Source organism: Camelus ferus, chromosome 8 (assembly GCF_009834535.1).
Source record: "Camelus ferus isolate YT-003-E chromosome 8, BCGSAC_Cfer_1.0, whole genome shotgun sequence".
Lineage (NCBI taxonomy): Eukaryota > Metazoa > Chordata > Mammalia > Artiodactyla > Camelidae > Camelus > Camelus ferus.
The window spans coordinates 61,853,551-61,879,092 of record NC_045703.1 but is presented as its reverse complement, the minus strand read 5'-3'; the positions used below and the strand labels follow the sequence as shown (position 1 = coordinate 61,879,092).

At 37.7% G+C, this 25,542-nt stretch overlaps 1 protein-coding gene across 13 annotated transcripts in view; it reads left to right on the top strand.

Annotated features, from left to right (window-relative positions):
* Positions 1-25,542, top strand: part of SYNE1 (spectrin repeat containing nuclear envelope protein 1) — a 427,871-nt gene that overhangs the window by 141,932 nt on the left and 260,397 nt on the right. For all 13 annotated transcript variants that reach the window (XM_032485189.1, XM_032485193.1, XM_032485194.1 and 10 more), the window contains 14 exons: positions 1,995-2,168; positions 4,176-4,334; positions 4,629-4,793; positions 6,464-6,598; positions 8,660-8,818; positions 9,019-9,227; positions 10,054-10,162; positions 11,833-11,997; positions 12,915-13,082; positions 14,566-14,736; positions 15,560-15,700; positions 19,657-19,817; positions 21,741-21,891; positions 24,992-25,219. In XM_032485189.1, the coding sequence (XP_032341080.1) occupies positions 1,995-2,168; positions 4,176-4,334; positions 4,629-4,793; positions 6,464-6,598; positions 8,660-8,818; positions 9,019-9,227; positions 10,054-10,162; positions 11,833-11,997; positions 12,915-13,082; positions 14,566-14,736; positions 15,560-15,700; positions 19,657-19,817; positions 21,741-21,891; positions 24,992-25,219 (2,295 nt within the window). The remainder of the gene's footprint in view (positions 1-1,994; positions 2,169-4,175; positions 4,335-4,628; positions 4,794-6,463; positions 6,599-8,659; positions 8,819-9,018; positions 9,228-10,053; positions 10,163-11,832; positions 11,998-12,914; positions 13,083-14,565; positions 14,737-15,559; positions 15,701-19,656; positions 19,818-21,740; positions 21,892-24,991; positions 25,220-25,542) is intronic.

Below are 25,542 nucleotides of genomic sequence, written 5' to 3'. Positions count from 1 at the left end.
CTCTTCTTGAGGGGGGACAGTTAAAAGTGATAAGACAAAACAGGAGACAGGGAGAGAGTAGGAGAGGAGGAGGAGGGAAAGATCAAATATTTAAATGAGAAAGAATTCCCAAATATCCTTTTATTGAGATGTATTTGACATACCTCCACTCTAAGATTATTTATGCAATTTTTTGCTTGCCTTGCCACAAAGCAGTGACAATCCTCCCCTCTTCATCTCACAGAGTTCACCTTGGACTTTAGATACATTTAGGACACGTCTGTGCAAGGATCTGCATGAATATCAAGCACTAGCCATAAGCTTTTTCTGTTCTATTGAGGGATTTTTCTTAAGTGCTTTGGAAGTTCCACTGGGATTTTTTTATCCATTTCAGGTTAAATTTTATGAAGATGATACTGTTTGAAAAGCCCACTTAGATCGGGTAATTAATATCAATTAAAAGAAAGGAGTGATTATATAAGTGACTAAAAAAACTTCATAATGGCAAATTGGAAAACAAAAGAAAAGAAAGCAGAAAGTCCTGTTTATTGGGAGAGGAAAAGTCGAAAGAGAGTAGCCGATATGAAATCAGCAGTGGAGAATTAAGGAAAAAGAGGAATAAATGAGATAGGTAACAACAGGAAAAATCACGGTCATGAAAAAAAAAAAGAACATTTTGTCAAACTGGTATATATCAGATGTTAATTTTAAATTCTTTCAAACATTCAAGCTGAGGTTATTTACGAAGATTGGGTACAATTCGTAGTCAACATTATCAATTGGAAAACCTGCAAGCAGCTTTTAGAGCCCTGTCTTGGGCTGGCACATTTCAGCTGAGGTCAGGTTTAGCAGTTTAGGGCGACCTCTGGGAAAGCAAATTACTCCTTTAGACACATGTTAAGTTATCAGGCTTTCTTCACTGCTGCGTTAGATGTAGCATCTTGATAAGTTTTCTGTTGTGTCCAGGGATGATTTATAAAGCACACTGATTTTTATACACGTCAGCGGATTCTCATCATTTTGTTCAGTGATTCTAGCAGAGCCTTGGGGCAGTAGAAAGACAGTTGATTTCCTTGGATGATTTTCTCCTTCAGGCAGCGAATTCAGGAGCATGGGAATCGTTATAATGTAAGGAAAAAAAAAAAAAAGGTCTATTAACAAGTACTTAATTTCCTCTCCTTGGTTTCCAAAAGTATTAATGATACTTTGGGAGCAACTTGAAGTAAAATGAGGGGGACAGGAAGGTCTTAGAGGATTGTATGAGGTCCTGGATCCCAATATAAATTTGACAAGGTTGAGACTTTGTGGAGATCTCCATCTCCAAGAGCTCATCGTGAGGATAAAGAAAATGCAGGTGTATAAACTAACATTTCTTAAAAGGCAAATGACAGATGAGGGCTGGGCCAGTTCAGACTAGGGAGACATCTTCTAATGTGGGTGGGAACCTTTGTGAATAAATTTGTATATGACCTGAGCGCTTGGGATGAGGGTGAAGTCAATAAGCGGGAAGTAGCCAAGCATGGAGCCCGGGGGAGGAAGGAAGGCACGGGAGCCGTCTGGGAAGAGTGAGTCAACAAGTTTGTAAGTTTGTCTGGAGTTAAGGGTTCAAGTAGTAGGGTTCTTGAAAATAAAGTTAAAAGGTACAGGTTGGTCTAGATAATTCCTGACTGTCTTAGGTCGGATTTTGAGGCCAAATTGAGGATGGTTGCAGAGTTTGTGAAGTAGAGTTTGACACCATCTGACTCACTCCCATCATTTCTATGAAAAAGTGCTATCCAGATGGATGATGTCGATGATTTTTCATGAGAAAACTCTGTAACATTTATTTGTCTCAGTGGTATAGTAGTACTTTTTTTAAACATCAAAATTTAACAGTGCCCGGGAAATATTTAAGAATGTCTTTGGAGATCTGTAAGCACAAAATAACCCTATCCTGAAGAAAATGCTATGAATAATGCCCTGAGCTGGTGGTACTTAATGGCCTTTCATGGAATTTTTTCTTTGTGTTTTTAAAGGTCAAAGACTGTTACTCTCCACTCCTTTATGAGTCTCAACAGCTGTTGATACCATTGGAGGAATTAGAAAAACAGATGACAGCCTTTTATGACTCACTTGGGAAAATCAATGAAATTTTAACAGTTCTTGAGCACGAGGCACAATCCAGCTCTCTTTTTAAAGAGAAACATCAGGTAAGGAAAATTGCCCTTCAGGATCCGTAGTTAATTCAAAGCATGTGTAATAAGACTGAGGTACCTGTAGTGATAGAAATTCAGTGACAGGACAAGAAACATTTTTCTAGAGTAGTCCTGGCAACTCAAAACAAAAATGCATGTCTTGTCAATGATGAAAACCCTATCTACCACAGATAAAGTAAAACTCTTGTATCTATAGGTACAGATATGTAAGTATTCATATAGATAAAAGTTTTTCAGATAGGTTTTAAATTGTATATATTTACATATATACAGAAATAAATAATTGCATTTCATTTTTATCAAGTGTCTATCATCTGTGTCGTATGAGATCTTGCCTCTAGGACTTGGCCTGTTTACATGACCAGAAAACTCTAGAAATGTATTTGGGGCAATGATGATTTTTCTCCTTCCCATTTTTAGTAAGCAGATGTGTGTGCAGAGCAGCCTCCTCCTGAATGTTGCAGTTAATTGGCTTATTTGGTTGGTTTATTATAAATGAACCTATGCATCAGAGGAGGGTGAAAGTAATGGGCAAAAGGTTTGCCACTTGTGTTCGTGGAAATAGATTTGCAGGAGGAAGGGAGCTTCATTTAGCAGAAAGAGCAGAGAGTATCTAACGTGAGTCAGACAGGTGTTCAGACCTGACAGGGCAGATTGCAAAGCCTTGGTTAGCTTTCTTCCCTCGCCTTAAAATGGAGGTGGAAGCACCTTTGTCCAGAACTTGTTGTGGAGATTTCATTGGATTTTCTATAATGTGATGAACTCATAGCACTGCATAATATTTACTCCATAACTGATAGCAACCAGTATTTTATTATTATTACTATTATTATTATTATTATTATTATTATTATTATTATTATTATTAATGGTAAGGTCATAATGATTATACCACCAAACCCTTTTCTGAGGGATTCCCATTGTATTGGATAAACATTATTTTTCATTTTGAAGTCATAGTGCCATTTCTTGAGTTCCCAAATTGCTATTAGTTGCCATCAAAGCATCCTTCCATGATTAAAATTGTATTTAATATTTTAATGATAATAAGCGTTAATAATATTTACTCAGATTTTCTGACATACGTTACTCTTTTACCTTCTAAACCTTCTAAAGGAAAAAGGATGTCCTTACTCTGTTTTGCCCAACCGAAACAGAAACCCTGCTCTAACATTTGCATCTAAGTTACCCAAACTGGTCTCCAAATAACCAGTTTGAAATGTTTTTTTTTTCAAAGCAGTTGAGGATGTTGAAGTGCAAATGGTATGGCTTCCAGTCAAAACATGACTGCTTGTCCTGGGCTGAGCTGGGTAGTTTCCACACCGTCTACTGAAACACTGCAGTGATGCCAGCTCACAGTCACAGGTGGGGGGGCCTCTGAGTCACCCTTGCTTCTCGTCTGCAAATGTGTGACCACTGCCAAGTCCTCCCAGACCCACTGGTCTGCTCCCTTTTGTGTTAGGATCTGGGGTCTGCCATTTTCTTCATGAGGTTGATAGCTTGTGAGCCTTAAGAATTCAAAAGTTGTATATTTTAGGATATACAAATAGTATATAATCTGCTGCATCTCACTCTTTCAGTAAAGTCCAATGTACGTTGGTATTACATTTATTTAGTCAGATTATAACCTGACATGTAGGTGGATTTCATGATTGTTCTTTCAATAAATTATAGACCTATTGGTTGGAGGAGTGCAGGCACTAGGCAAAGAATAATTTCGATGCTCTGTCACTCTCTTGTTAGTAAGATGAGCACGATATGTAAAAAAAAAAAAAGCTTAAAAACTCAACATGACATTTAAATGCCTTATATAAAAAGCACTGACTTCAGTGGTTGCTTAAAACTGTGCTCTTCTGAAAAGCAGTGCTTCTCTCTGTGCTTAGGACTTTACTCATTGCTGATGAAAAGCCTAAAAGCTGAATAATGATGTTCATGTTTTGTAACAGCTACTCTCTCTCTTGCCCTTTTAAACAGTGTTGTGTGGCTTTCCTTTCCTTGCAGGAACTATTAGCTTGTCAAGAAAGCTGTAAGAAAGCCATGACCCAAATTGAGAAAGGCAGTCATAGTGTTCAAAAGTTTGTGACCTTGAGCAACGTGTTAAAGCATTTTGATCAGACGAAGCTCCAGAGACAGGTTGCGGATGTGCACGTTGCTTTTCAGGTGAGTTCTTCACCCACTTTAGAGACCTGAGCGAGGCAGAGTTCTGAGGACCAGGACTCGTAGTCACCGCGTTCCATGCCTTCACTCTTGCTAAAAGACTCCTCGTCTACTGGTGTTTGGAAACCAATCATTTTACTTCTTTCTCTAATATTAATTAATATTAAAAGGGTTATTCCTATCATAGTGATATGTATTTCCAAGTGTTTTTTGAAGGAAACAATACTCTTTAACAAAATGGTATTTTCAGTAATGAGAGAGCAGCATCCCATTGTGATTATTTTTTTTAAAATCAAGAATATGGTAAAGAAAACTGGCGATTGGAAGAAACACGTGGAAACGAACAGCCGCTTGATGAAGAAATTTGAGGAGTCTCGAGCAGAGCTGGAGAAGGTGTTGAGGATCGCACAGGAGGGCCTGGAGGAAAAGGGGAATCCAGAAGACCTCCTGAAAAGACACACAGTGAGTGCATTGCGGGTGGGCACTTGACCTGGGGACGTAGGCAGGCCACCTTGGATAGAAAATAAACAGAGCATTCTGATCTAACACAGAGAAGGAGAGGGAGAGAGAGACAGAGGGAGAGGGAAGAAGGAGGAGGAGGAGGCGAGTGAGGAGGAGAAGTGAGTTAGGAAGGCAGAAACTTTTTAGGTGTGAGACCCAGAGAAAAGGCATCAAAAAGAACTCCAAGAGCAACTGATGAGCTGCCTTACAACTGGCCATTCTTAGAGTAGTGGAGAATCACAGGATAGGTAATCCAGGCTCTCCAAGTTACTAATTCACTGTTTAGCTGAAAAACTTTCATAACCAACATATTCTTTTTAAGAGAAGATTTTAGCTAGATGGCCAAGTCTTTGTGCTCATGTCATAAATTTGCCCTGTCATTTGAAGTTTAGTAGCTAGTCTACAACTTGCCCCAGTGTTGTGAAGCTGTCTTTCTGTCAGTCCTACTTATTTAAATCATCTCAGTATCAGGAATATTAGTAATCTATTAAATGGTGTGCAGAGATGATGGACCCTCTGAGAATATATGTTTTGAGTTATTTTTCCTGAAATTTCGGTGGATGTTTGTATAAACCACACTGTCAAATGATGAACGCAATGTATTTGTGATACCGCTGATTGAATTTAGAGTCAATGTCTTTGATCATCCAACATCTCGTTCAAGTTTATACATCTCTGCAGCGTGGCACTTTCTCTTTTGAATCACTGTTGTTTCAAAATATCTCTGCATACATAATCTGAGACTGTGTGAGGCTCAGTCGTGTGTGTATGTGCACGTGTTCTGTTCATCTGCTCAGGCTGCCATAAAAAAATACACAGACTGGGTGGCTTAAGCAAAAGGGATTTATTTTCTCACAGTTCTGGAAGCTGGAAGTCTGAGATCAGGGCACCCACCTGGCTGGGTTCTGGTGAGGACTCTTCCTGGTGTGCAGACTGTCAGCTTCTCACTGTGTCCTCACAAGGCAGAGGAAGATGGAGAGTAAGAGCTTTGCTGTCTCTCTGGATAAAGGCACTAATTCCACCATGAGGGGTCCACCCTCTTGACCTCATCTAAACCTAATCACCTCCCAAAGGCCCCACCTCCAAATACCCTCACACTACAGCTTAGGGCTTCAACACAGGAATTTGGTTGGGTGGGGCAATGTACTGTTTGTAGTGGTTCCTGGGTTTGCGCTTGGTGGGAATGTGGAAATGGCCCATAATGAACCAACGAGGCCTGGAACACACTGCAATTCGGAAACAAAGAACTGTGAGGCACAGGCCTGGCCTCTATTCTTCTGATTTTTTACTGAACAGGATCTAGAACTCTCATCACTATGGAATCAAGGTTTTAGACTCTCCCACTGGCTTTCTAGAATATTCTACCAAATTTGAAAACTGCAAAGTATTTTTTTCCTAAAAAATAAAAAGTCCCCATTAAATTTCAGAGACAGTGGCTTCTGACTCATAACTAGAGATAATTTTAATTCATTCCTGAAAGAAAAAAATATTTGATTGTTGCCCAGAAGGTTTGAGGAGGGCAGCAGCTGGCTGAGAGGCTGGTTCAGAGGCGACTCCTTCACCATCTGGTGTCTGATGCTGCCTGTGACTCTGCCCAGCACTCTTAACCACTGTCCCCGTCTCCTCGGCAGGAGTTTTTCAGTCAGCTGGATCAGAGGGTGCTCAACGCGTTCCTGAAGGCTTGTGACGAACTCACGGACATCCTCCCCGAGCAGGAGCAGCAGGGCCTGCAGGAAGCTGTGAGGAAACTCCACAAACAGTGGAAGGTGGGTCAGGACTTGATGGGAGCGTCCTTTGTCACGATGGTGGGACAGAGCATGAGGGCGTGGAGGTCCAGTTCATAGAAGTTCATGGTCAGTCACTGCCGTTGCTTTTCCCATTGAAGAAACTGAACTTGAATAAAACTGGATAAAATATGATAGAAATTTTGTTTTTCCTATTTTTTTTAAGTTGCACCAGTTTTATCATATTACTTAAGAGTACTCTTTTCCTTTTCCTGATTATTTTTGAGAGGCAGAAATGTCAAGGCTTTGAACTAATTCAGCAACATTTCATAAACTCTTCTCATCTTAGTGATGTTAGGTATACTACTGAAATTATGATATGTTTCATAATTTCAGTAGTATACCTAACATAATAATATATATAACATATATATATATATATAAATATGTGCATTTATGTATCATGTAGATATATACATGTATATTTGCTTTTTCAAGTATTTTACTGTGTGGGTTAGATTATTATGATTTAAAAAATACAAATAAAAACATTTATTGGTTAAGGATTCAATGATGAACACAGCATAATCTTTTTTTCCCAAAGAGCTTAGAGTCCAATAAGGGAGATAATTAGTTGCAAAATAATAAAAGTTAAACTATAATAAGTCCAAATGTAATAATAAGTGTAAGTAATGCTTTTATGAAAGCTTTGAAGGAGAGAAATGGGCCCACTTGAAGAGCAGAAAAGAGTGAAGCAAGTCATTAGTTTTGAGTTAGGACCTTAAAGGAGCAGCAGAGATCTGAGGGCGGTGGCTGGGGGTAGGGGGGTAGGGGCAGTGTCCAGGGATCCTCTGGGCTCAGGCAGACTTTGGTGACCTGCACAGGGCCTGTCAGGTGGAAGCCGACTTCAGAATCTGCATCTCAGGGGAAGCAGCCACACTGTACCAGAGGCCCTTTGGCGGCTGTGGTCCTCGAGGCAGGCTGGAGGGAGCCCACTCTAGCAGCGGACTGACAAGCGCTGTCACCAGGGAATACTGAGTGGTGAATTGCACATGTATTAATGAAGGAGTCCTGGGGTCCAGAAGCTAGGCAGCTAGAACACTCTCCATCAGGTTGTGTTACTTTCTGGATTTTTTTTTTTCAATCTTAGTAGCACAGACTGAAAACATCAGCCCTTTGCATAAGAAAAACACAGTCCAAGAAATAACTTTTTTACTTGCTAAATTTGAAAATTAAAAAAAAAATTCTTAAAGAAATCCAACTTTTTAAAGACATCTTTAAGGCTCAACATATCATAAATGCACTATGGAAAAGAGACTGTAATTGAGGGCTGTGTTTTATTTTATATACACACTTACATTAAGCTCTCTAGGATATAGGATGTTCTGGTCTTTCCAAAGCCCCAACTCACATTTCATTTATCTTAGTGTTTTACTTTAAAGGGAATCTTTTAAATGCTATAGGAGACAAGTTGCTTAAAGTAATAAACTAGGACTAAAGGAAACGATGAAGCTTATACTTGTATCAGAAAAGAATGTAAAATTGTTGCGTGCTGGCCTGCTTGTTTTCTCAATATATGCTCCAAGGGAAAGAGGACATGGCAGGTGATCAGAGCCATGGGCTGCTTAATCCTGGCTTTTTCACTAATAAGGCTTCCTTGAGTTGTCCCCCTTGTGTAATGAGTATAATGTCTGTTCCTCCTACTTCACAGGGCTTTTGACAAAATTAAAAAGGACCCGTGCTAGGGAGAGGGTATGCGGAATCAGTGCATGATTTAAATTTAGATTCAAATCCAGCTTTTCTACTTAACTCCAAGCCTCACTGGTCTAATCTTTAAAATAGGAGCGTTAACTCTGTGTGGGGCTATTGCAAAAATTAAATAGAATAATCACTGTGGAAACACCCAACTCACGGCAGGCTGAAAAGATCCGCTGTGGTCCCAGTACTTAGAAACATACAAAGCACAGCGGCCAGATGCAGACAGTTAGGGATTAAATCACATCGGCCCTGCAGGGACCGTTTTACGGTTTTTGCCGCCTCTGTTGGAAATGTACGTAATCAGGAATGGTACCCTATATTTCTGAATCTTCCTATGCAATGTAGGATCTTCAAGGAGAAGCTCCGTATCATTTGCTTCATCTGAAGATTGAGGTGGAGAAGAACAGGTTTTTAGAATCTGTGGAAGAATGCAGAGCTGAGCTGGACCGAGAGACCAAGCTGGTGCCCCAGGAAGGCAGTGAGAAGATCATCAAAGAGCACAGGGTACGTCCCACACGCCCCGGGTGCCGTCAGGAGGAGTCACAAGGTTACTTCAGGATAGAACTGATACTTTCATTTGGGTCTGAAAACACTCGATAACGTCATTACATTACACTGCTAGACCAGACAGGAATCTGCTAGGAAAATAGGAAAGCCTTGTGTGGATTCTCACAGGGAATATATAAATGTTTATCGCTCACTAGGTCTTCTTCGGTGACAAAGGTCCTCATCATGTCTGTGAGAAAAGGCTACAGCTCATTGAAGAACTGTGTCTGAAACTCCCGGTCCGGGACCCAGTCCGGAACACGCCTGAGACCTGTCACGTGACCCTCAAGGAGCTCAGAGCGGCCATTGGCGGCACCTACGCCAAGCTGGTGGAGAACCCGGACAAGTGGAAGGACTACAGTGGCAGGTAGTCTTGGGGTTGCTCCCAGAGCAGGATGTAGCCTCTCCTAATTCTGTTAACTCAGACAGCACTGCAAAACAGGCAGTGATGTATGTTTCATCTTACGCAATAAAGAAAATCAGATTGTGGGATCTTGTGCATGCTCTAGTACAAAACTGCTTTGTTTAATAAAAAAGAATGAGTTTCAGTCAGAAACGGGATGAAACACTTTATTTCCAAGTGACCCAGGTGTTATTTCTTTGAAGCAGAATTAGGCAATTCTCTTTCTCCCTGATTTCCTCATGTCCCCCCAGAGAGACCTGGGGGCTTTCTGGCCCAATCTGGTGCAGACACGTGAAGCCAGAGTAACACAAAGTGCAACACCTTTAATTTTAATGAAAAAGTAGATCATCTACTTTTAATGAAAAAATTCAATTACAATTTCAAGAAAAAAGATGTATCTATATGCTGACTTTACATACGTAACAGGGAACCAGACTTTGCAGGCCTTATGTTTCAAAAGTATTCCTTTTCCTCCATAGAAACCTAGTACCTTCCTTCTCCCAGGTTCCGGGCTCTGGGACATCTTCTTTGGCAGCTGAGGTCTGCTCTGCTTTCTTTTTCCTTCACATGACTGAGCACAGGGGCAGCCACCCTGCCCTGAGCTCCATGTTAAAGGAAACTTTTCCAGGAAATGTGTTCATCAGTTTGCTAATCAGTAGAATTAAATTTGCTAACCAATTTTCTAATCAGTTGACTGTTAAATTTCCATAAATAAATTCAAAATAAAAAATCTGTTCTGACCATTGGGATATTTTCTCCCTTTGATAAGAAAATACTTGTGCTATTTCAGAATTTCTGAGTTTTCCTGTTGGATCTCTACAAAGGAGACCCAACTGAAGGGGATTAAAAACGAGGCCATCGATACTGCCAACCATGGAGAGGTTAAACGTGCTGTAGAGGTAAGTTCTCGGCCATATTTTGTTACTGGAAAATACCCATTAATAAAAAAAAAAAAAAGTTAACATTCTAACTGATGTCTTGTTTTCTTTCTATAAAAAAAAATAACTTCCTGAAATTTGTCTTAAAATAAGTCTCCTCCTGTTACTGGGGAGAACAGTAGGGGTTTTTTCCTGTTGAATCATCGTTAGCTTTGAGATTTAGTCATGCTCAGTGGTGCCTCTTAGGCATCTTTAGCTAATGGGGATTCCTGAGAGGAAAATTACATGCATGGGCATACAACACAGCAGACATTGAAGAATTGTCAGAGGAAACAAGAACACTATAGGTTTTTAAATATCTTCAGCCACTCAGAACCAGGTTACAGAAAATGAGGGAGTTGGGCAAGGTTTCTGAGCATCATTTCGATGTCACTTGCAGCCTGGATTGAATGAACCCCTGTGAGCGTGGGTGGAGCCTGATAAACTCAGCCAGGGCGACAGAACCTCAGGCCTGAACCCAGTTTGCATTCTGGGGTTGTCACACAGCTTGGCTCTTGGTTTTGTAGACACAGGTTATTGTGAACATTCTTTATCTTTCAACATATTGAACCCTTGTAAGTCACAGAGCTGCTGTTAATGAGAGTGTATTTCCTTTCTATTCCTATTGTCTGATTTCTGTTTTTCCCTGTTGAATGTGTAATCACCTTACTTGCTAGAGGTGCTCAACGATACCATCTATGCCTCTGAAAGAATATCTGTATTTGCTATTGACTGCTGTTTTAATACCAAAAAAGGAAAACAAAAATCACATCTTTTTTTTTTTTAAATCACACCTTAGAATGAAGAAATCTCTTGCTTCTAAAACCAACCGTTTCTCTCCAAATACGTTTGCCCTGTAAAACCCTCTTGTAACAGCACACGTGATTGGAGGCCATCGTCCTTGTGCAACTCAGAGCGGATGTAGAAGGGACAGGCTGCTCCAATCACCCCTTTCCTGGTCCCTAGCCCTGCCAGGACTGAGGCCCAGAGTTCTTCTGGCATTCTCTTGGCCAATCAGCCCTCCCTTCCTGGATTAGAGCTGTGTTCCTGTTTGTGCATCTTACTGTTGGGGTATTGACTTCCAAAAGCTAACCAAAGTGAGGCATAAAATATGAGTTAATGAAATTAAAATAAATCTTTAGGGCATCCACAATAATATTCAACAAGAAAGCTCTTCTACAAAAGAAGTCAACTAACTAAAAAGGACTCTTCCATCCTTTTTTCAAAAAATACCATGTTCCTTGCAGCTCACAGAAAATAAGGTAACAAAGTTTATTCTACATTATAATTCCCAATCTTGGTGTCACATACTCCTCTGCAGTACTTTTAGGAGAAAATTTGTTGTGACCAAGGAAATATCTATAAATATCTAGTCATCTAATTATGAAGGTAATTTTTTTTTTTTTTTTGGTGTAGATAGGATTGATTTTTACACTTCAGGTATTGGCATTGGGGAAATATTTCTTCCTAGCCCTTGTAGACTTTTGTTGAAGATGTGAACAGAAAGTGAAATAAGCAAACACTCCTCTGGTGAATGAATTCCTGGCTCTCCTACCTCTGTCTTACAAACCTTCTTAGGTTGAGTCCTTTCTTGCTGCAAAGTTATGATTCCCAGTTGTATTTTATTCATCAAAGGTGCTCTTTCATTCCAGGAGATCAGAGATGGTGTTACCAAAAAGGGTGAGACTCTCAGCTGGCTGAAATCCAGGCTTAAAATTTTGACTGAAGTTTCTTCTGAGAATGAAGCCCAAAAGCAAGGAGATGAGCTGGCAAAATTATCTAGTTCCTTCAAGGCTCTCGGGACTTTGCTGTCAGAGGTAAACCATTTACTCACACTCTAAATAAACAGTTCTAGGTGAGGAATCTGGAAGGTTCCTTCTCTTTGGGTTGTAGGGTAACAGTAATTTTATAAAGAAAGTGTAGTTGGAACAGAATAGTCCACCTGAAGATTAGTGGAGAAGATGAGCAGGATGTTTGATTTATGGTCCTTACCATCATTGGATATGTTAGTTCATGGTAATGATCTCCAATTAAAGTACAAAGCTTACAGATCCACACTTTTTACTCTTACTAGACGCATTATTTCATGGTCAATTTAAGGCCTGAGAGTCAAATAAACCCAACGTTAGAATTTAACTCTGATACCTCACTTCCTATGTAACCATGAACTTGTCATTTGAAATCTCTGGGACTTGATATCTATACTTATAAAACAGGGCTAAAAATGCTTACCCCAAAAGGTGGCATCAAGATTGAATGCAATAATGTACGTGAAGCACTTACTACAGTGCCTAGAACAGTAAATGCTCAGTAACTGATAGCTGGTAATCATAAAATACTCATGATGAGTCAGCAGGCCAGTAACATCACTTTTAGGTAAGCCCTACTCATTTTAAACTTCTTGATCTACATTTAAATGTTTATAGTCCTTTGTAGATTTAAACTCTACAAACCCATCTACTTCAATTCAGGCAGGGCCCCACCCCTTCCAACTTTGGCAAGAATATTTGTGCTGAACAGTGTGTCCTATGAATCTGATGAGTTTGTACATGGGAAGATAATGCAAGAATGTAAAGTACAACAGATAGTTACCGGTATTTCCTGAAATCATTTATAAGCATACGTGGGAAAATCATCACTTGGATGACTTATGGTTCCCTGATTCTGAAGATCTGGAATTCTCTATAGATGTCCCTAATCTAAACAGTTTGATTGATTTTTCATGAAAATCTAGGTTGAAAAGATGGTAAGCAACTTTGGAGATTGTGTCCAGTACAAAGAAATAGTTAAAAGTTCCCTTGAAGAGTTAATTACTGGCTCTAAAGAAATCCAGGAACAAGCCGAGAAGATCTTGGACACTGAAAATCTGTTTGAAGCACAGCAGCTACTCCTTCATCACCAGGTAGGATGCCAGTTTACTCCAGTGCATTTATGCGAAGTTGATTAGTTACTGACAGAACCAGAGAAATGAAGAGTAGTAAGTCTATCCACTGACTGGAGGGGGATGATGGGGAGCTCGGGAGGGAACCCAGTTGAATAGTTAAAAGAGTTTGACACTTCTGTTCTATTAAATATTAAGTATTTCATAATATCCTGCAAGATAAATGATCAGCCAGACTGATTTGATGATACCAAAATGCTGGAGGAATATTGTGGAAGGAAAGTTGATTTAGCTATGAAAACCATCATAAAACTTGCTAAATTGTTCCTTTAATGACCGAGAAGGAAAACAGAGAGAGAAACAAGTTGCTTCATATTTGAGACCGCTGTTCTTGCATTATGTTACAGTCCTGCTCTTCAGTTTATAACTTTGGTATATCCTAGCTTGAGAATTTATAAATTATATGAAGTACCAGGCCTTTCTGAAGAGCAGATCCTACAAAGGACTAGAACTGGAAGTAAAGATGTTCTGGTACACCTTTTGTTGTTAACAGTTTTAATCAACTTTACTTGCCAAACTCAATATAAGTGGAAGTATGATTCAAATTAAATATTCTAATGACAAAATTTTAGCTAACTTAATGTACAGGAAATGTTAGTTAATTTTATATGTAATACATAAAAATGGAAATTGCATTACAAGTAGATGTAAAAGAGTAGGCTTTAGGCTTTATTACTCAATAATTATCAAAAGGGTGTGAGTTCAAAAAAATTAACGGTTAGTGTTACGCTGTTATCAATCATTGTAAAAGTGTTGTTTGGGTTTCCATTTACTTTAAGTCAGAGAATTATGAGATGATAGATATCTACATTAATATTTAAAGACTCCAAATTTTTTAGACCAGATGTTTGGTTATGAGCATGTTTACTTTGTGAAAAGCCATAAGCTGTATATTGAGATTTGTGCACCATCCTTTTTGTACATTATACTTCAATAAAAAAGTTTATTTTAAAACACAACTTTCCCCAAATATCTCAGCGTATTAATCATTCTGAATATACTCTTGGATTAAATCTCTTGATATTAGCATTTTTACAGCATAAATGCCTTAAAAACTTGGAGTTGGGACTTTGTGTTTTTAGGCAGAAAATAGTTCTTCAAGGAGAATTATGTCAAATGAATAGTTTTCCAAATTCCATCTGGAGTATTGCACAAAAAAATTAAATACTGTCTAAATTTGCACACAATTAAAGCACTAAGTCTGGATTGATTACGTTGTTTACCATTAAAAACACAAAACGTTTATAAATAATGCCCATCTTTGATTACTATAGAGCTTTCATTACCATCTTAACTATTCATCTTAAGTTTAAAATGTGGTTTCGGCTCTGGCTGCCAAAGAGTGTATCTTTCTTTACCTCCATTAAAGTGTGTGTGCTTATGTCCCTGCTTAGCTGCTTAGAGAGTTAACCTTTCTATCCATCTATTGAACAAATGCTTCTAGCAAAAGACAAAGAGAATCTCCGCAAAGAAGAGGGACGTGCAGCAGCAGATTGCGCAGGCTCGGCAGGGAGAAGGTGGGCTGCCCGGCCGGGTCCGAGAGGAGCTGCGGAAGCTGGAGAGCACCCTGGACAGCGTGGAGCACAGCCGGGAGAAGCAGGAACGCCGCATCCAGGTGGGAGGCCGGAAGTCACGGGCTGTGTCAACAACTTCTGGGCCGGAAGTCACAGGCTGTGTTAACTTCCGGGTCACTGCTTACATCTCATATTAGCGGAAGGAAACATAATTTATTATTCCCGCATTTAATGTACCGGTATTCTATTCAGCATTTACATGAGTGCTCTCTTTTAATGGTAGCATCAGCTTAATGAGGTGAATGCTGTAATTAGCACTTTTGCCAACTGTGGGTGCTTAAAAACAAAGAGTTTGAGGATTTTACCTGAAATCACAGAGCAGTGGTCAGTAATAAAGCCAGGATTTTAATCCACACTTGTCTGAATCCAGAGATTTACATTGGATAATCTCACTTTTCTGGACAGTCCAGTAGTCACACTTTTGTGCTTTATTGTGCCCTTGACACATTACCTTAGAAAATTTTTTGAACTTTTTTTCCCACCTACTCACTGCCCACTCCCCTTCCTTCTCTCTCTCCCTTCTCTTTTCTATCTTTCCCTTCATCCTTTCTTTTTTTGAGATACATTGGGAAAGTTTCTTGTCCCTTGTCTACAGTTGAGTAATATCCTTAGATTCATAGCACTTTACAGAAGATAGAAAACTCAGAGTTCTAGGCCACACATCCTCTTTTTGGAGATGAACTGAGACTCAAGAGGGAAATTCTTGTGGAAGATATTAGGGTCATCCTTATTTAGCATAACTGTTTAAAACTTGAACCAGAGTTGACTAGAAGTTAACAGCCTAACGAATGGAAATGTGACAGTATTTTGTGATACATTCTGATAATTTGTAACATTATGTGTTGTTTATTTTTTCATATTTAGGTCACATTAAGGAAATGGGAGAGATTTGAAACAAACAAAGAGACAGTGGTCAGATACCTTTTTCAAACAGGTTCCAGCCATGAGCGCTTCTTGAGTTTTAGCAGTTTGGAAAGCTTATCTTCAGAACTGGAACAAACAAAGGTATATTAGCAAGACCATGTAGTCCCTTAGTACTCATTATTCTGAAGCAAAACTGTGTTTCTATTTCATTATTACATGAATTATTATAATTATTCATTTAATCAATTCTTTTTATTTATGATCCACTCTTCAACACGTTGGTCAAGTTACTCTGGGGAATAAAAGCGTAAATACAATTTAAACATCGAGATCTGAGGGAACATTTTTATTGAACTGGGAAATGGTTAATTGCCTAATAGATGGGTTAATTTCTAAAACATCTCTCTGAATGCAGTGATATTTTTAACTGCATCTTGAAGGGCAGATACAGCATAGGAAAGCAGAATTTGGGGTAGAAAACCAGCATTCCTGCAATGGAAAATGGCATAAAGTATAAAAGAGTGAAAAGTGGGGATTCTGTGTTGTAAAGCAGAAAAAGGGAAGTGAAGTTGTAAAGGAAAGTTGGGCCACATCATAAAGACTCTTGAAGGCCTAACGCATTACTCTCTAGGCAACATGGAGTCCTTAAACATGACCAGAGCTGTACTTTAGGGAGATGAGTTTTTAAGCAGGTGTAGAAAATTGAAAGGGTGAAAGTCTGGAGCCATGAGACTTAATTATAAAATTGTTGCATGTGTATATGAACAGCAACATGAAGGTGAGGAATGGGGGGTGGCAATCAGTGCATGAGGACGGACGCAGAAGAGACAGAGAGTGAAGGAAAGATGATACCCAAGGTTCTGAGTTCGTCTGACATAGACAGTGGGAGTGAGATGGGAACTCGAAGGAATAGCTGTTGTGGGGGAAGGTGACCAACTCGGTTTTGAACATACTAAGTGTGAAGCTCCAGTGGGACATCCCATATTTGCTATTCAATAGGTGTGCTTGGTAAGCTAAACCCTGTAAGCTCAAATACCTGGACACTCAGAGCAGACCAATGAATTCATGTAAGCATTTAGAGGAGTGGTACCAGTCCCTTTGGCTCTTATTGCATGTGTTTGGGGTTAATAGAAAGACTGATTTAGTATAGAATTTTGTTAGTCAGTGTATGAAGAAGACAACTCTTACATCCATCCTTTCATAGCCTTTAGCATGTAAACCCCGTGCTTCTATTGTCTCACCAGTAAAAGCCTTCTGTGTCTCTTGTACTGCTAATTTGTCATTATTTATCCTATTATTAGCTCACTGATGAGTTTGAAGTTTTATAAGATCACAGAGTCTTTCAATTCTATATGATTTTTTCGGCCATTTAAATAGAAATTTATGTTTGTTTTTAATTTTTAATTTCAATTATTTTACATATTAAACTATATCAGGTGTTTTTTATAAACACAAACATATTTATTTAGTTAATGATCATATGGGTGTTCTATGTGGGTTCCATCCAGAGTTTCTGACACTCTGTGGCTCTAATCCCTTTGAATTGGTTTGCCAACTATAGATGAAACAAATATAATCTTTTTAATCTTATTATTAAAATTCTCTTTAGCCAATAATCTTACATATGTTGAGATTAATCATGTGAGGTAGCATTTACTGAACATATACTATTTGCTAGACTAATCACTTGATGTTTATCATCTTTAATCACCGAAACAATCCTAAGAAATAGGTACCCTTATTATTCGTGTTGTATATATGAGGAAATATAAGGTACAGAGTTGTTACTGAATTTATCCAAGATCTCAGGTTTACTAACTGGTGAGTTTGGGATTCAAACCCAAAAGGTCTGAGTCTAAAGTCCACAACCTCAACCACTGTATTATATTTTCATTAGAGAAAACTGAGCTCCTTTACTAATTGTTTATATATGCGGCTGCACAGGAGTGCATAATCTAGCATAATTGTCCTCTACTCCTTTGCATGCTTGACATTGTTAACACAGTCTTCATGCCCGTTGCCACCCTTGAGTGGCTGTGCTAAGGAACTTGAGTGTTTTCTGTCCGCCAGTGGGTGGAAGGCTGTTGATAGCAATGTCATGTTTAATATTCACAACAAGGCTTTACTGATGAGGAAATGAAAATCTGCAGAGTTACGTAGCTCAGGGTCATGGGGCCAGTGAAGGGCAGAGCCTGGTTTCAACTCTAGATCTATCTGATGCCAGACTCCGTTCTTTCCCGCTGCCTCTGGCTGCCACTCATGTGTCTTCCTCTTAGGACTAGAGATAAAACCTTACAATGTAATTCTATTTTTGTTTAATTTGGTTTTATCAACATCATCCTGTTCTTTGGATTCCTCTGCGTTGTATTTTCTCCATATGTAGCTCCCACAAAAGGCTCTTAGATGAAATGTATTTAAGGATTTTCAAATATAACTCTACTTTCTCCATGTTTTCTCCTGGATTCGGGGAAACACCAGGAGATGGGGTGGGGGGGGGAGAAACACTATTTTAAACTTCCGATTTTATTCATGGGATTCTGAGATAGTATGCTGGGAAAAAAAACCCCACTACTTTATATTTCTGATTTTATTTGTAGAATTCTGAGAGATAATGCTGTGATTCAGAGTCTTCACAGTTGAATCTGCAGACTGTTCGTTCACATAATGCAATAGGAGATGCTTATAACTTATAAATTAATGTTGTGATATTCAATTCTGTATCTTAGGATATTAAAAATCTCTCTACCCTAAGGAAGCTGTACTTACTCATTTTTATTCTTTCAAATTGCAGGGTATTTCTCTGAAGTAATGTTGATATTTCTCTGAAGGCATTAAATCTTTCAAACATGAGGATGCAATAGTGTTACATAGTAAATCTTTCTTATGTGGCATTATGTAATAATTTTGAGAGCCACTTTATGGGAAGAGGTGGCTATCAGAATTCTGACTTTTAAAAATTATTTACATTACCTATTTAGGAGAGAGGCATTGATCAAAACTTAAACCTCCTCTGATATTGCAGGAGAAGAAATGAGACATGAAGTTATTTTTTTTCCACTCAAGATTATCTGGGTTTACCTTTTCTAATTCAGTATTCAATATATTTACCTAACAAAATTGAGATCACTAAAATTTACCAGTGCCTGAAATATATTAAATTAATTTTTGAATTAAGGTAGTTCACCATTATTTAAAATCAGTGTGTGAACTTTATGACCCATTTTATTCTCAATTTTATGTGAGGACGATAAAAAAAAAAAAAACAGTAATAGGAACCCGCCACAGTGCCAGGCATTTAAAAATGAAATTGCTAATGAAATGCTAAGAGTAGCCTTATGAGAAAAGTATTACTATCTACATTTCATATGAAAGAGACTAAAAAATAAATTGTCAAAGTAAAATAAATAGTAGTTACCAAATCTAGAATCCTAGTCCAGGTTTGACTATTTCAAAACATCTTTCCCTTGTATAGTATATGGGTGTGTGTGTATACATACATAATAAGATTTAACAGCATTAAGTTAAGTTTATAGCTCTTTTCATAGAACTAGTTAACAAAATGTTTCTTTAAAGATCAGTGATGCTCTATATTGACTAAGATATCCTTCAACTAAATAAATAAGTTTTTATATTTATTGGTCTAGGAATCTGTTGTCTTTATGACTGAAAAAAAAAAAAAAAACCCAGTCACTATCACCATTGCCCAACTGGCCTATAATAAAACTAACATATGTGTGGACAAGTTAATTATTACAATACAGCTTGGAATTCTAAACAATAAACCCAAACCAGGAGACAGTTGAGAAGACATTTTTGTGAAAATTGTTGGGTAACTCCGAAAGTAGTTCTCCAACCATGAAGGTCTGGTTGTGGTTTCAATCATATAAAGTGAAAATAATTTAACAGAGTGTCTATTCTGGCCATAATGAAAGTAAGTCTGTTTTACTGCTAAGAATAGCATATGACAGTATTCATGCATGTTTAAATCTATTCATCTATCCATCTATTCTGGGGGAGAGTCTGCTGTATATGCAGTTTATTTGCAAGCAGAGTTTCAGAGAAGATGCTGTCCTAACAATTATAATGTCTTTTTCCAGGAGTTTTCTAAACGAACAGAAGGTATTGCAGTCCAGGCTGAGAATCTTGTGAAGGAAGCTTCCGAGATCCCACTGGGGCCCAGGAATAAGCAGCTGCTTCAGCAGCAGGCCAAGTCAATCAAAGAGCAAGTCAAAAAATTAGAAGACACACTTGAAGAAGAGTATGTGCTTGACAAGTCCTAAACTTTCTTCTCTGAGATAAAGTTTCATACTCTCTTTCCTGTATATTGTATTCAAAACATTCTTTTCCAATCTCAAAGTGTCTGTGTATTTCAGCATGTTTTGAGGAAGCAACTTACAATTCAAAAGAAAGTATCACCAACGTAGAATCCAACGTCTCTAACAGCGCAGAAAAGCATAAGGGATGTGGTTTTTGCATCGTAAACCAATTCTGTTCATTAGAAAGCCATATCTATAAAATTCAAGTGGCCTTCATACATTGGAGAGGGAATCTCAAAAAAGAACCAGTATTTCATATAATTCTTTTACTGTACTATTCTTCTGTCACCGATTAGAGGGAAGGGTAGATATTTTGGTTGTGTAGATTCTAGGCCTAAACACATATGACAAGTGTTTCCAACTCCAGGATTCACAGTGCCTCAGTACTCAACTTCTCCCTGATTGATATACTGTTTCCAAAAATTAACTTCAAAAATCTATTTTATTTTTAAACATTTAATGTTTGTTTATCTAAAAAGAAAGGATCGTTTGGCCTATAGTACCCTATTACGTACAAAATATACACACACACAGATTTGGAGGGGACAAACATATGGCCAATATGGTTGAACATTTCTATTTTAAATATGATTCAGTGGCAAATCAGTAACACATATTGTTCTTAAGGTATAGGACATAATTTCTAAGATAGGTTTTAAAATGTAAAATTTGTTTTTAATACTATTAGCACCTGATACTTAATATTGTATATTTGTCTAAACTTTAAATTTTGTTAAATAGTTTATTTAAACCAAATGATGACTTAAAACTTTAAACATCCATCAAGGTAGAAATAGGAAGACTTAGAGTTTATTATAAAAGAGGCTACTTCTAGTAGGATTTTCCATTTGAATCTTTATTTCATTAAAAAATTGCAATATCATATACCTTGTGTTACTGGTACTGATGACAGCAAAGGTACATCCAAGGTATACATTTGAGATTGCAATATTATATAATTTGACAATCAGTGAGCCATTGTACTTTTCTTGATGTCTTCAAGTGCCTTTTGGTAAACAGGGAAATTGCTTCTTTTTTTTTTTAACCCAAGGACTTAACAGTTCAATGATATACTCTTATTTTCCTAGTCTTTTTCTAAACTGAAAGCCATAATCTCATGGTTATATATGCCTAGCTGATACAAACTGGGAATCTAGAGTTGAAATTTTATTCACTAGATTTATTACAAATAAAGCCCAAGTTGTCTAAAAGCAATTAGGGTGCTCATGTACAAGAATTTATATAGTCACTTGGAATCAAGATCATACAGACATCTAAGAGTAGCTGAAATCATTATAGACCCATAGATTGCAGGCTTTGTTGTAATGATAGAAGCAGTTCATGCATGGCATGGGATTGAGATTACAAGCTCTCTCTTGATTCATAAAGATGTATTTTATAAAGCTCTTTGAGTATAAAACATCACTGCAGTATCTCTCCTCTAAAAGCAAAAGGATCATGTTGACAAAAGTCAAGGACTGCTGAAAAGCTGTGATCACTGGGAGCTAGATGGACAGTTTGCTAAAATAAGTCCTGGCAACTGCTGGTCACGTGCAGAATTTAACTAGATTTAGCGTGAATTCAAAGCCTTTGGACCCAGCAGTATTTTGTTCGAAGCACAATTCCACCCGTAACAGCATAGCGCCACCTTGTTAAATGCTCTTTCTCGGAGGAGGTAGGAAGGCTTGAGAACTGACAGACTAACTCAGATCAGTGTGCATTTTCTCCCCCTGTTCTAATGGTTTCAATTTCGACATGGTCACAGATATCTTCACTATCTTTTCACCTGATGATTTAAAGGAAAATGTATTATTGTTTTCTGTTAAAATACTGCATTTTTTTTTGCTTAATTTGGTTAATTTTAGTATTAAAACCATGGAAATGGTGAAAAACAAGTGGGATCATTTTGGCAATAATCTTGAGACCCTGTCTGTCTGGATAACTGAGAAAGAAAAAGAACTCAATGCCTTGGAAACTTCGTCATCTGCCATGGACACACAAATCCACCAAATCAAGGTGACCTGCTCACAAGTTACATTTCTAATCCATGTCTAGCTTTTAAGAGCACCTTTCTTATGTTTCATCAAATGCTATCTGGCCCCATGACGAATCTTTCACTGCTATGTGACGCTGTTAAAATTAAACTCACACAAGATGCTGAGCTAAAAGGTCCTGATTGATGCTGGGCAACACTTTATAGATGAAATTATGTATTAATATTGACTGACTGACACATTCAAAGTCATTACTGTGTGCAATATCATTAAAATGTTTTTATGGTTACATTATTCTTTTCCTGGATTTTGAATTAACCCCATTAGAGTGTCCTCTTGATTCATTTATAGCGCATGAAATGTATTCGTCATCTACAACTGTACTTTATAAGAATTGTTCTAAATGTCTAGCTCAAATATCGGTGGCATTTACCCTCAGCAACCACAAGGAGGGGTTTGAGAAGTTGCTTTCTTGAGGTGAAGCAATCAGATCCCATTGCTCTAATGCTGGTATTTATGATGACCTCGGGGACGTGGACTCATGCTCTGATACGTTATCCCCCAGTTCTAAAATAATCATGTGCATAGACTGTCATCATCCACTTCATTCAAGTAGCTTAAGGGGAAAAAAAATGGGCTGAGAGAGAAATGAATTCTGAGTGTTCATTTCTCTTTCTTTTATACAATTTTTACTCAACACATTTTCAAAATTCAGCCCCTTCTTTTTCTTGCTCAGCTCACTTTTTTGGAATGGGAAAACCCTCTGCCATTTCATTTGACTAAATATAGTAAAAATAAATACCAAGGTGAGGGAACATTTTGCATTATGACTCAGAGCAAGTCATTACCATGTGCACAGTGGGAGGGTGCAATATTGTTTGGCTAAGATTACATTGCTTATCACACATCTTCTGCAGTCAGGGGTACATGGAGTCTGGTATATGCAGTCTGGCTTATGTCTTGTGTGATATACTAGGAAAAACAGATGCCCAGCCATTAAAGAATATCCATGAAATATGTTTAATCTTCAAACTGTTTTAAAAAGTTGTCATTTAATCATTTTCACTAGATTCTAAGAAAACAAAGAATGGCACATTTAAATAGTTGTGTCTTCAATTTTTTCTTTCAAAGATTTTTGACATACACTCTCTAATTTATTTATCCTTTCTCTAATTCATTTTACTAGTATTTAAACCTTAATTCCAGGTCTTCTGAATATATCCATGGTCAAATGTCATCGTGCTTTTACTCTTTAGGAAACAAAATGATTATGTATTTTATTTTTAACTATGTAAACATTCAGTTATGGATTCCCATGTTGTTAGACTAGAAATACATTTTAATATTCCAATATGGCATTTTGAAAACTATCTAAAAATGAATACAAATTGCAGGAAAAATATATTTGCTAGAATAAGCAAAGATAGAGTTGAATACACTGTACTGTGGAATTTGGTTCATATCCTATTTCCAAACAGAAGACTACCTTGTAGGAATTATTAAAAATATGGTAACAATTCTCACAGTAGTTTCACTTTAAAACAATCTTAGGATTAAAATTAATGAAATATTTCCATTGCTGTGAAGATATTTATCTATAAGCCCATTTTTGTTCTTCATTAATGCTATTCCCAAAACTCCTAATTGATAACTCACAGATGATAAGAACATATGCTGGGTTTCTCTTCCATCCTCTCTTTTTGGATTGGAAATTTTTTTGCCACAATCCAACAGTATGATTATATAGGTTGCATCTCTGAATTTGTTGATGGCATGTGTTACTCGAAGAACTAAGAACTTTGATTTTAACTAAGATTATCTCACTGATGTGCTGAAAGCACTTAGAACAACTACTGGTGCCTAGAAAACTCAATATGCATTTGTTGAATTTTTGAGTAATTTTTTCCAAAAAAAATCTTAAAAAACAGCAACACAGAGAAAGATTGTATTAATGTTCAAATGACAAATATCTATCAGATATACCACTATAGTCATGAATATGAAAAATAAAAATAAATGATGTGTACCTGGCACTAATCTGATGCCAGTTATTTCTACTTGCCTTATCTAGACAGAAGTGATTTCTGACTCTGTTGTCTCATCTAGACAAAGAGTCACACATTTATTTTTTTCTAGATTAGCAGTACTTTCTATTTAAATTATTTGAAACTGAGACTTATTTGAATTTTTGGCTCTATTTTGGTTGAATGATTTGGATCTTTTTCTCAGAGAAATAATTTTTCTTCTCTTATACATAAATCAACCTCTATGCTTATAAGAGACCCCCGCCTCCCACACACACACACATACATATGACCACTACTTTAGTGGCTCTCAGTGTTGGCTAATAGATAAAATATCTTCCTGCCCCAAATGGAAACCATAGTCTTTCGGCTCCTTACTGTAGAGTCCACAGCTAGTGAATAAAGTAGTAGTTCCCAGACTGGATCCCTGGGTCAGCAACAGTGTGTCACCTGGGAAGTTACTAGAGCTGCAAAGTTGGCCCCACCTTTAGCCCAGTGAGTCTGAGTCCCTGAGGATGGGTCCAGGTGACCCTAATGTATTTCAAATTTGGAAACCTTTGGCATAAAGAATAGGTGATAAATTTGAAAAGACTCAGTTTAGGTAGGCGTGGAATCAGAAAACTTTTTAGTTTGGTAAAATATGAAATACTCAACTACATTTTAGGAAAATTAAATGGATGTCAATATTAGTGTTCCTATGATTTTAGAAACCCAGGGCTTCCCAAATCAGGTAGTCAAAATGCTTGACTCAGAGGGTAAGTGGAGAATTCTCTGTACTTTCAGAGAGACTGTAAGAGTTCTAGGGACATGTCCCTGCTTACTTCACTGCAGGCAGGGGTGGGTATTTCTCCTTATTCTCCATCCAGCATGCACAGCTGCCCCAGTTTGTATTTTTCAGACATTGTCTGTGTGTCTGTCCTCCCCAAACGAGGTCAGGAAACACATGGTGTTTGTAGCTGCTCTCTGCTGGTGCGAGTGTGTTGAAATGTCGGTTAAGGAAAATTCTGCCGATTTTCTTTCTCTGTAGATGATTACATCATCTCGAGAAGGCAAAACCTACTCAGCCTACATTGTCATTTCTCTTGTTTTAAATATTAGGTCACAATTCAGGAAATAGAAAGTAAGGTCAGCAGCATTACGGGGCTAGAAGAAGAAGCCCAGTCTTTTGCTCAGTTTATTACCACTGGAGAATCTGCTCGAATCAAGGCCAAGCTGACACAAATAAGAAGATACTGGGAAGAACTCCGAGAACATGCACAGTGTCTGGAAGGAACAATCCTGGGACATTTATCTCAGCAGCAAAAGTTTGAAGAGAATCTCAGAAACGTAAGAACTGGTCCATGCATGCTGAAGTTACCTATTTCACCTTGCATTTATAATGAAGTGCAATAAATAGTCCAGAAATGACGGAATAAGGAAAAGACACAATGTACCGATATTTACCGAGTTGTCAATGATGACTGAGTATATAATTATTTCCATGGTACCTTTTTTGAGGGAATATAAAAATGTCATTATACTTTATGTTCAAGTAGGCATTAAGGCTTAACTATATTCCTTTTACACAGTGAGACAGATTGATTTTAGATTTTTTAAAAATATATTTTATCATCACTTTGAAAGTTATACAAAAAGATAGGCTTGCTGTT